Source organism: Salvelinus sp. IW2-2015, linkage group LG13 (genome assembly GCF_002910315.2).
Source record: "Salvelinus sp. IW2-2015 linkage group LG13, ASM291031v2, whole genome shotgun sequence".
Classification (NCBI taxonomy): Eukaryota; Metazoa; Chordata; class Actinopteri; order Salmoniformes; family Salmonidae; genus Salvelinus; species Salvelinus sp. IW2-2015.
This window is the reverse complement of record NC_036853.1, coordinates 12,597,549-12,609,794: the sequence shown is the minus strand read 5'-3', so window position 1 is coordinate 12,609,794 and position 12,246 is coordinate 12,597,549. Positions and strand designations below refer to the sequence as shown.

The 12,246-nt window shown below is 47.3% G+C and overlaps 1 protein-coding gene across 1 annotated transcript in view; it reads left to right on the top strand.

The window, feature by feature from the left end:
- Positions 1-12,246, top strand: part of LOC111971836 (semaphorin-6B) — a 129,148-nt gene that overhangs the window by 70,510 nt on the left and 46,392 nt on the right. The window contains exons 4-10 of the mRNA XM_070446357.1: positions 807-915; positions 3,965-4,066; positions 6,399-6,497; positions 7,789-7,879; positions 9,582-9,701; positions 10,183-10,271; positions 11,356-11,573. Coding sequence (XP_070302458.1) covers positions 807-915; positions 3,965-4,066; positions 6,399-6,497; positions 7,789-7,879; positions 9,582-9,701; positions 10,183-10,271; positions 11,356-11,573 — 828 coding nt within the window. The remainder of the gene's footprint in view (positions 1-806; positions 916-3,964; positions 4,067-6,398; positions 6,498-7,788; positions 7,880-9,581; positions 9,702-10,182; positions 10,272-11,355; positions 11,574-12,246) is intronic.

Sequence of the window (12,246 nt, the reverse complement as noted above, 5' to 3'; positions counted from 1 at the left end):
TCACTCACACACACACGCACACGCACGTGCACACGCACACACACACACACACACACACACACACACCACACACCACACACACACACACACACACACACACACACACACACACACACACACACACACACACACCACACACACACACACACACAACACACACACACACAGAGAGAGAGAGAAACCTGCCTTCTGCTGAGGAGTAAGGCAGAACAGATGGAAGGCAGAGCTGGATCTAGGAGATAAGATCGATACTGCTGCAATAACATAGCTTTGGCAGATTTACAGATTAGAACATTCAAAGCCTGGTGTCTGAAAGGAGGTTGGCACAACCAGAGCCTCTCCAGCTTATTCACCAGAGATACAGGGCCTTGATCAATATGCAACATCAGCTGTTAGCATCTTCCTTAAGGCTCTTACCCTAACTCAGATTCTAAAGGCCCTTTCACAGGCACAGCAAGGGGGCTCCCGGGTGGCGCAGCGGTCTAAGGCACTGCATCTCAGTGCTGGAGGCGTCACTACAGACCCTGGTTTGATTCCAGGTTGTATCACACCGGACGTGATTGGGAGTCCCATAGGCGGCGCACAATTGGCCCATCGTTGTCCGGTTAGGTTTTACACACACACACACACACACACACACACACACACACACACACACATGGCACAGGCCCCACCTTGCCACCTGGAGCCGGGCATTCATGGTGCCAACAGTTTGACTGGCACTCTGCTGGCTCTACTAAGCGGAGGGGGCACCACCATGTGCCACCCCAAGTGCTCCTGTTCACCTAAACCACTACACACTTCAGAGGTCCAGCCGTCCCACCCACCCCCTTTACGAACATGGCCGCCTCGCAGGACATTCCAGTTGTGGTGTGTGCCCTCACAAATGGAGGGGGGAGGGGTGAAACCAAGGAGGTGAGCTGAGATGTGGCGAAGAATGAACAGTGAAACAGTCCCCACAGTCAACCCAACCCACGCATGACTACCTCAGCTATCTCTCACACACCCACTCTCCCTCCTCTGCACTTCTCTTGCCCCCACCAACACACAGCGGGCGGATCAGAGCCTCTCCCTTCTGACTTCACACACATTCTCCCAGCTCACACACCAACCCACACACAAACCGACCAGGGCATTATTGAAAGGTGTCTGTGTAGGAGAGCGAAAAAAGACTGACTTAACACTGAAAATAACACCTGACATCAAATCTGTGTGAGACACCCCGAGATGAAGGCTCAACGGAGAATAGGGAGAGGAAGGTGGAGGAGGTAGCCTAGCGGCAGGTAGCCTACTGGTTAAGAGCATTGGGCCAGTAACCGAGAGATCGCTGGTTCGAATCTCAGACCGACTAGGGGAAAAATCTGTCAATGTGCCCTTAACCCTAATTGCTCCTGTAAGTCACTCTGGATAAGAGCATCTGCTAAGTTATTAAAATGTAAAATGAGACAAAGTTGGTTATGGGGAGAGATGGGGGGAGTCAGTCCCACCTGCCTGCCCCTAAGAAGAGTCACAGGCCTGACTGAGAAGAATAAAAGGCCATCCTCCCCCTAATGACTCTGGTAATGCAGTGAGTCACACAAAAATGAGGCAGAGATAAGTGCACCAGGCCCCTCATCCCCTTAGCCTTCACCCATGTACACGTACAAACACACACCTCTACCCTCCACCCTCTTCCTCCACCCACACCAACCTCCTCCTCCATCCTCCACCATCCACACCATCCACTTATCCACTTCGCCTCCTGCAAATGTCCTGTCCTGCTCCCGGGATGGTTTTGTCAGATGTGATACATTCGCCACCAAATTAATTGGTTTTGTAATTAAATGTTTCTGGTTGGTTGATCAGAAAGGGCATATTCTCATAATTGGGTGGGAAATTCAACATCCTTCTCCTTCCTGGTGGACTTTAAAGGAGCATTTTATTGTCCAGCTGAATGCAGATGGGCTCCCTCCCTCTCTCTCTCTCTCTTTCTCTCTCCCTCCCTCTTTCTCCCTCTCTCTCTTTCTCTCGCCCTCCCTCTTTCTCTCTCTCTTTCTCTCTCCCTCCCTCTTTCTCTCTCTCTTTTTCTCTCCCTCCCTCTTTCTCTCTCTCTCTTTCTCTCTCCCTCCCTCCCTCTTTCTCTCTCTTTCTCTCTCCCTGCCTCTTTCTCTCTCTTTATCTTTCTCCCTCTCTTTCTCGCCAACCCTGGGACTGTCTCGGAGTTGTATGCAGCCTAGACTCAGAAACAGAGAGAGAGAGAGACTCCCCAGCTGGGGCTGGCTCAATGCCAAGCACAAGGGCAAGGCCAGTCATCTATGCAAACAAAGAAATTCCATATAACTTTTTTAAAGAGCAGGTTTGCATTGTTATGTGCAGCACTTAGTGAGATTGTTTGATCAATATGTGTTGATACCCACTCTCAGAGGGGGGTCTGCATTTCAGTCCTCTATACAGACAGGACCAGTCGAACCATGATATTGTCCACAGCTTATTTTATGTTGTGTATTATAGTATTTCTGCAGATGCCTATATACAGCAACTCTCCGGCTGCTCAAAACAACCTCACATGACCGAATACAACAGAATACAACAACCTTACAGTGAAATGCTTACTTACAAGCCCTTAACCAACAATGCAATTTTAAATAAGTGTTAAGAAAGTATTTACTAAAAGACAAGTAAAAGAGTAAAAAGAAAAAAGAAGAAAGAAAAAATAGCAACAATAAAATAACAGTATGAGGCTAATTATACAGGGGGTTCCGGTACAGAGTCAATGTGCGGGGGCACCGGGTTAGTCAAGGTAATTGAGGTAATATGTACTTGTAGGTTGAGGAAAGTGACTATGATGGATAATAAACAGAGAGTAGCAGGAGCGTAAAAATGGGGGGGGGGGGGGGGGGGCCAATGCCAAATAGTCTGGGTAGCCATTTGATTAGCTGTTCAGGAGTCTTATGGCTTGGGGGTAGAAGCTGTTAAGGAGCCTTTTGGACCTAGACTTGGTGTTCCGGTACCGCTTGCCGTGCGGTAGCAGAGAGGACAGTCTATGACTAGGGTGGCTGGAGTCTTTGGCAATTTTTAGGGCCTTCCTCTGACACCGCCTGGTATAGAGGTCCTGGATGGCAGGAAGCTTGGCCACAGTGATGTGCTGGCCCGTACCCACTACTCTGTAGTGCCTTGCGGTCGGATGCCGAGCAGTTGCCATACCAGGCGGTGATGCAACCAGTCAGGATGCTCTTGATGGTGCAGCTTTAGAACCTTTTGAGGATCTGAGGACCCATGCCAAATCTTTTCAGTCTCCTGAGAGGGAATAGGCGTTGTCTTGCCCTCTTCACGACTGTCTTGGTGTGTTTGGACAATGATAGTTTGTTGGTGATGTGGACACCAAGGAACTTGAAGCTCTCAACCTGCTCCACTACAGCCCCATCAATGAGAATGGGGGTGTGCTCGGTCCTCCTTTTCCTGTAGTCCACAATCATCTCCTTTGTCTTGATCACGTTGAGGTAGAGGTTATTATCCTGGCACCACACTACCAGGTCTGACCTCCTCCCTATGGTGAACATGTTTCTGAGTTTTTAGCAGGCCACATACTGCAGTAATTTGGGTTGTTCTGGTCAAGAATAGATCGACGTGAACTCGACAGGGAGCTGACCCTGCAATCTCCAGGTCACCCATCAGTTGTCCTGACCACTACTGCCACAAAGCTGTCTTCATTAGTCTCTGGATCTCCTCCTCCTCCTCCTCCTCCTCTTCCTCTTCTTCTTCAGCGGAGATGTTGATGCTGGCCTGTAGTGCATTCACTCAGGATTAGCATCAAACAGTCTCTGCGAGAGACAAGACAAGCTCGGGAGGGGATGTGGATTAGTAGTAGCATGCTGAGTAAGAGAGAACGCGGGCAGGAAGTGCTTTTGTACTGGCAAATTTGTGCTAATTTAGCACTGCTGTTAATTGTTCCTCCGCATTCACCCCCCGCCTGCTCGTGCCCCAGTCACTCTGCCTTACGTCAAAGTCTGAGTCAGACTGTTGCCTTGAAATGACAGGCCTGCTGCTGATGATCAGAGTCAAGCGTGGCTCACCCAAGAAGAGGGAGGTGAGAGAAGAGCAAAGAGGAGGAGAGGAAGAGACACGAGTAGCCTGCTGGAGTGTGGGAAGAGTTCTGGCTCTGGAGCACTTGGCAAAGACACCTCTGCTCTGCCTCATCCCAGCAGTGATGGACTCAATCGAGCATGCTACGGAAACTTTTAAGGTTTTAGTGAGAAGCTGTTTGCTAAATATTACCCTGTGATGGAGCAGCGTAGCTGACGTGTGTGGTTTGTGCCTGGCCAGACTCGGCTCTTCCTCAGTTTAGTAAGAACATCATGGTCCAAGGAAGTTGGTTTCTTTTAGAGGTTCCTTGAGTCTCTATGCTTAGGTAATAACATACTGTTGCTTTACAATAAGGGGCGCCACCCTGGTGAAGTGTGCAATTGTGCAACCAATTTCAACATCAGGAGGATTAGATCAATGGAAACCAGATACACTAGTCTAGGTGGAGGAAGTCTTCGTTAGTAATGCTCTCTGACTGAGGTGGGTTGTTGTGAGCAGATGTGTTGTTGTAACAGAGGGTTGTTGTTCCTCTGAGTGAGGTCTGGGTCTGGGTCTGTCTGAGACTGACTGAGGGATGGGCTAGAGGCTGGAAATCAGCAGAGAGAGGTCTGCAGTGGAAGGAAACCTCAGTGTGTGTGGGTGTGTGTCCCCACACACACACACCATACCACAAATACCAACATGTTTATGTTTGTATTCATATGTGCAGCACACTGCGCAATTCATCCGGGCTGCTCTGTATTAATAATGCAGTGGTGTAACACAGACAGTGAGAAGTAGAGCTGCGATCGTCTGGATGTGGGTCACGTGAAAGAACTGCCAGCCAGCACAGGTGGTGCTTTGTCTGGAGTGTGCCCAGGGAGAGGAAATGGTGAGTGGAGAGAGGAGGGAAACAGGGGGATGGATTGACAAGGCTGTGTGGTTTAATACAGGAGACAAATAAAATCTGTATATGGAGGCAGATTATAAAATAAAAAAAGAATAAAAGCGAAACACCATTCAAGCGAATAAAGTGAAACACCATGGCTCACGATGATGCAAGAGATGAGAGGCTTCCAAACACTATTTTCTCCCTGTTGTTTAAACTGCAGACATCCTGTATTTCAATTTACGTTGCAGGGCCATGCCAAAAGCCCACACTTCATGTGATGGTATTTATTGTACAATCTTAACTGAGATTTTGGCGCTGTGTCTCGTTCTGTCGTTAAGCATGTAATGTGTTACATCTGGCTTTATGCTTTCAGCCTATAGACCGCAGTCCCACTGAAAAAAAAACATGCAAATCACACTGACACGAACAATGAATCTGTGCAGTGACACACACACACACACTCATGATTTAGTATGCAGTGAGTAGTGGCTGTCACACCTCTCCCTGTCTAGTACCACAGTGGTGTGAGGAATTCTAACCTCGCCTCACTCAACATACGTTCCCGCCGCCCCTGCTCGGCCACTCTGCTCGGCCACTCTGCTCGGCCACTCTGCTCGGCCACTCTGCTCGGCCACTCTGCTCGTCCACTCTGCTCGGCCACTCTGCTCGGCCACTCTGCTCGGCCACTCTGCTCGGCCACTCTGCTCGGCCGTGGATAAACAGAACCCTGTTTGGGGCTGGAGCATCTGGAATAGCCCCCCCCCTTCTCCCTTCTCCCATCCCCACACCCCCCTTTCCCTCCAATGACATCAGTGGCTCTGCTCCCCCGTTGTGGAGGGGCTGAGACGCCAGGCACAGGGCCAGGAGCTGGAGCCACGCTGACTTGGACAGGAGAGGGGAGCGAGAGGGGTACAGGCCAGTCGGGATTTACATGTACAGGGATACAACTCACTGCATTGACACACACTCACACAGATTACATAAATAAAATGTTGAACTATCAATTACAAATTGGATCTGCTGGTGATTGCTGCGCTGCTTGTTAACATGGTAATCATGGCAATAAGGGTTGTACCACCGCAGTAAAGCGAGTGGTGTTTGAAAGTCCAAGGTTAGCTGGGATTTCCATCTGTCAATCAATAGCTGGTGTGAGCCAATGGAAAGTCTTTGATGCTACAGGCGGGCAGACTGGGAACCTCTGTAGAGCTGAGTAATGAGGAGATTGACAGTGTTAATGATGTGATAATTCCTCCCATCATGCATTTAGAAGCCTCATTTCACCTAGCAGTAGGATAATAAGTCACAGACTATCCACTCTGATTTGATCATTCTGATTTGATCATTCTGATGTGATAATTTCTCCCATCATGCATTTAGAAGCCTCATTTCACCTTGCAGTAGGATAATAAGTCACAGACTATCCACTCTGATTAGGACCTCCTCATTTCTCCCTCTCTCCTATCAGGACGAGTGTCGGAACTTCATGAAGGTTTTGCTGAGTCGACAAGGAGGTCTGTTTGTCTGTGGGACCAACGCCTTCAATCCGCTGTGTGCCAACTATACTGTGAGTACCTATAGAACACACACGCTGTCTGTCAAACTCAAACAGCAGTCCTTGCTGCTTGGGGAAGCTGAGCACATCTCTACCTGTCAGCAGTCCAGCCATGCATCAAGCCTAATGATTGGTGCATTGTTAATAAATGGACTATTCCTTTTCTCTGGAACCTGGAGCTCGCTAACAAACAGGATTAAGCATGTTGCTTACTCACAAATTTACAACTTGTTTTCTGTCATTTCTTTCGTACCTAAGGCAGAGAGAGAGAGAGAGAGGCTAGATATCAGTAGCTATTGCACCACACTTAAACTGTGGAGCTTGTTTTTGTAGAGAGGCAGAGACGGATGGTCATAGTGCAGAGCTGAGGGCTGGGAGAGGGTCAGCTGGAACCAAGGAGGAGGTTCTTATGATGTGTCTGGCTGGTTCATTTCTTTGCCTCTGGTGAAACCCAGGCAGGCAAGTAGAAGGAAATGCTAAGTGGTTGCACTGCTCATGTACCTGGAGTTGCTCCCCCCCCCGGTCATACACTCTGTCCTTGAAGAGCATACCACGGAGCTACTTATCTACCTGCTCCGTTAGACAGCCACATCCAGACTCTTCCAATCAGACTAACGAGTTGAAAAAGCTTGTGAAGGAGGGAGGGAGGAAGGAGATGGGGGATAGGGGCATCCAGTTTAAGTGTCAAAGGCTTTCAGAGAAGTGTTATGTTCAGTCTGTCATACCAGCACACTGACTCCCTCCTTTATACCTGGCCCATTATCTCTGGCTGTTAATGAGCAGTGGAACCTGTGTAGGGCTGACGGCCTCAGGGCTTCTCCTGGGACTAGTTAGCACACCTAGGGTTTATTTATAGCTGGTTTTAATGACAACCACAGCATTTCATTTATTTAATTCATTTTCAATCGGTGTTGGCGTCTGTGTGACTTTGATTTCGCCTGTGGTTGTTTAGCTGCATGCATTTCAAAAGGTTGTGTTTGTGTGTATTTGTGCCTGTGAGGGGGTGTATTTGTTCCTGTTGTTGTTGTCTTCAGTATTTGCACGATTGCAGAGGGATAATAATAATGCTGTGAATATGTTATAATATCTACTAATTGCCATAATCTGTCGGCATGTATGTCAAATCAAATAACATTTTATTTGTAACATGCGCCCAGTACAATGGGTGCTTGATTACTAGTCCTTCCCAACTTCCCAACTATGCCGAGTTAAAAAATATGTTTACTGTATGTGAAGGTAAACTTCACTATTTGTTTCCCAGCAACACTATATAGTGAACTGTGTGTGTGTGGGTGTGTTTCAGGGAGACACACTGGAGATGGTGGGAGAGACGGTCAGTGGCATGGCCCGCTGCCCCTATGACCCTAAACACGCCAACGTGGCTCTGTTCGCCGGTGAGGAGAAAACACTATCATTGCTTTAAATACCTCATTGTGTAGCAGGTTCCCATCATCACGTCAACAATGGCAGTGGCTGAAACAATAGGAAGCCTTTATTGCACGTTACTGGGCAGTAGAAATAGAGTGAATTTGTCCACTCTGCACCACTGGTGTCACGTCGGTATAAATGGTCGGGAGACAGGCGCAGGAATGCGTAATAGGGGTTTTTATTTATCCAAATTACAGCGTGCCATGTATAGGCACGGGGACCAAGACCAAACAAACACGATACAAAACACAGGGTTGAGACCCAAACAAAAGAGTGAGGAGTACCTCGAATAAATACACAATTGCACAATGATTATCACACGGGATGAGACCCGTAATCTTCTGCACAATACAAGCGGCACTAATGCCAAAACAACACAGCAAAGGTACTCACACGACCAACGGACATTGGAACAATAATCGACAGGACAATGGTGAACAAAGGGCACACTTATACAATTACTAATCAAATGGGAATAGGGACCCGGTGTGCGTAATGACAGTTCCGGAGGGATCCGTGACAACTGGTATTATCTCAAATCAAATCAAATACATTAGTCACATGCGCCGAATACAACAGTTGTAGACCTAACAGTGAAATGCTTACTTATGAGCTCCTAACTAACAATGCAGTTTAATAAAAAAAAAAATATGAATAAGAATAAGAAATAAAAGTAACAAGTAATTAAAGAGCAGCAGTAAAATAACAATAGCGAGACTATATACAGGGGGGTACCGGTACAGAGTCAATATGCGGGGGAACCGGTTAGTGTAGGTAATATGTACATATACTGTATGTACATGTTATTAAGTGACCATGCATAGATGATAACAACAGAGAGTAGCAGCGGTGTAAAGGGGGGGGGGAATGGATTAGTCTGGGTAGCCATTTGATTAGAATGTTCAGGAGTTATGGCTTGGGGGTAGAGCTGTTAAGAAGCCTCTTGGACCTACACTTGGATCCGGTACCGCTTGCCATGCGGTGAGCAGAGAGAACAGCTACTGACTAGGGTGGCTGGAGTCTTTGACAATTTTTGAGCCTTCCTCTGACACCACCAGGTATAGAGGTCCTGGATGGTAGGAAGCTTGGCCCTAGTGATGTACTGGGCCATACCCACTAACCTCTGTAGTGCCTTGCGGTCAAAGGCCGAACAGTTGCCATACCAGGCAGTGATGCAACCAGTCAGGATGCTCTCGATGGTGCAGCTGTAGAACCTTTTGAGGATCTGAGGACCCATGCCAAATCTTTTCAGTCTCTTGAGGGAGAATAGGTTTTGTCATGCCCTCTTCACGACTGTCTTGGTGTGCTTGGACCATGTTAGTTTGTTGGTGATGTGGATGCCAAGGGACTTGAAGCTCTCAACCTGGTCCACTACACCTCCTTTTCCTGTAGTCCACAATCATCTCCTTTGTCTTGATCACGTTGAGGGAGAGGTTGTTGTTCTGGCACCACACGGCCAGGTCTCTGACCTCCACCCTATAGGCTGTCTCGTCATTGTCTGTGGTGTGTTGTCATCTAATTATACATTGTTCATTGGTCAACAGTCATATGCATTGATTAGTGTACTGTACTGTCATTATATAAACTATTCTCTGCAATTTCTTTATAGGTTGAGCTGTAACTGTCTCTATTTCCCATTCTCACTGATCTGGTGTGTGTTTTTGCCAGAGGGGAATCTGTTTACGGCCACTGTGACGGACTTCCTGGCGATAGATGCAGTGATCTACCGTAGCCTGGGGGACAGTCCTGCACTCCGCACTGTCAAACATGACTCAAAATGGTTCAGAGGTACGCCCCTCGGTTAAACATGTTTATTTGTGTGTATTTCTTTGTGTATGTGTGCAATTGTGTGTGCGTGCATGCGTGTGTCTGTGTGCGTGTGTGTGTGCGTATTTATTTGTATTTGTGTGTATTGTCTCTGTTGTTGTTGTTTAAAGGCGATGTGTTTATGTCCACATCACTTAGTATCAGGATCAATATCTGGATGAGATTCACTACATCCCTGCTGAGGTCAGAGGAGCCAGGGCTCTAGTCTGCTCTGTGCCTGTGGGCTATGCCTGATGGGGTTCAGTAGGCATGACACAAGAATGTGTTGAAACTGACAACGAAAATGAGCCACCTCCCTGACACCTCTATTTCCATCCATGTTCTCTAATTTGGTGCATACTAAACACAACCCTGGTGTTTGTGGCTGGGATTTAGGGAGGCATCCGATAGCTCTTACGGTAGCTATTGCTGTGTAACACGGCCCTCTCCCCTCCTTTTCCAGAGCCCTACTTTGTCAGTTCAGTGGAATGGGGTCCTCACATCTACTTCTTCTTCAGAGAGATGGCCGTGGAGTTTAACTACCTGGAGAAGGTACGAGACAAACTGGTAAAGCTTTGGACACGCCCCTGTGTGCCGTGTGTCTGCCTGCCTGGATGTTCCATCTCATGTAATTATTCAAATGTCAATACCAGCCTAGTGCTTCTGATGACCTTTTTCCATTTATCTGTGTATCTGTGTTTCTGTGTATCTGTGTTCCTGTGTATCTGTGCTGTTGCATATCTAATATAATAACAGTGGGCTATGCGAACAACGTTGCGTCTGAATTAGACAGGGGAAAAGCGTTTTCATAACAGCTCCAAATGGCATCAGTCATATCAGATTTGGGATACGTGCTCATGAAAAAATAGGACAGTATCTAATAAATTAGCTATTCACATTTGGTGGAAATGTGCTGGAGCAGGCATTTTGTGCTGCATGTTTATAGGGCTCCCAGTAAGTGGAGACTTACACTGTACCACAGTTGTGTGTGGGTTGAGATTGTTCAAAGAACCCATTTGAAATGCACTGACATATCCTGGAATAGTACATATTAATTTACCATTTTAAAACAATGATCTGTCAAATGTGGTCGTACGCATTGCAAATACTTTTTTTTTATCACCCAAGAGCTAAAAAGGGTTTCATGTTCGTTTTGGAAGAATGTTTATTGTGGTATAAAACTGATTATTAACTGGGTGGTACGAGCCCTGAATGCTGATTGGCTGACAACCGTGGTATATCTAACCGTATACCACGGGTATGACAAAACAGTTATTTTTACTACTCTAATTACGTTGGTAACCAGCTTATATTAGCAATAAGGCACCTCGGAGGTTTGTGATATATGGCCAATATACCATGGCTAAGGGCTGTATCCAGGCATTCCGCTTTGCGTCGTGTGGAAGAACAGCCCTTAACCGTGGTATATTGGCCATATACCACACCCCCTCGGGCCTTATTGCTTAAATATATATTCATGGGCTCATTAATCAACCACTAAATCTAATGTGTGACATATGTGTGCTTTAAACTGTCCCAGCGTGGAAAACTCTGTACATGGTCATTGATATGTAGTTTGGTGCGAGGTAATTGACTGTTCTGTCTGTTCCACGTGCTTGCGTGCATGTGTGTTCAGGTACAGGTGTCTCGGGTGGCTCGGGTGTGTAAGGGGGACCTGGGTGGTTCTCAGAGGGTGTTGGAGAAGCAGTGGACGTCGTTCCTGAAGGCCAGACTGAACTGCTCCGTCCCTGGAGACTCCCACTTCTACTTCAACCTGCTCCATTCCACCAGCCCTGTCATCAGGATGCACGGCAGGGACATCATCCTGGGAGTCTTCTCCACCCCCGCTAACAGGTACACACAGACAGACACAGACAGACAGACAGACAGACAGACGGACAGACGGACAGACGGACAGACGGACAGACGGACAGACGGACAGACTGACTGACTGATAGACAGGGAAGTCCCTGAAAAGAGGGCGATGGTTGGGGTTTATGGGGAAGATACAGTTCTGGATTAGGCACATTTATTTGCTGCAAGCATTTGCTTTTAGAGAGGCAAAACGTTCTGTTAAATGATTGGAGTGATGAAATGGAAGAAAAGGGTTGTTATTTTGAAGAGATTGGAGTGATGAAAGAGAAGGAACCAGGGATGCTGCTTGGTAATAGAAGGATTAGATGAGGCTGAAGATGTTTGCAGAGAAAGCATAATAAACAGACTGAACAATGCAAGGGAAGAGAGGAAAGGTACCCTGAGCTGCATTGTGTGCATGTGTCTTATATACTGTATATAATGCAGAAGCATTGGGCTATCACCTGAGAGATAGTGTGTGTACTGTGTATACAGAGCAGACTCTAATAGGGAATCGATGCAGGTCTCCCATGCAGAGGAGCCAGCAGAATGTATATCAGCAGAGGAGCCAGCAGGATGTATATCCGCAGAGGAGCCAGCAGGATGTATATCAGCAGAGGAGCCAGCAGAATGTATATCAGCAGAGGAGCCAGCAGGATGTATATCAGCAGAG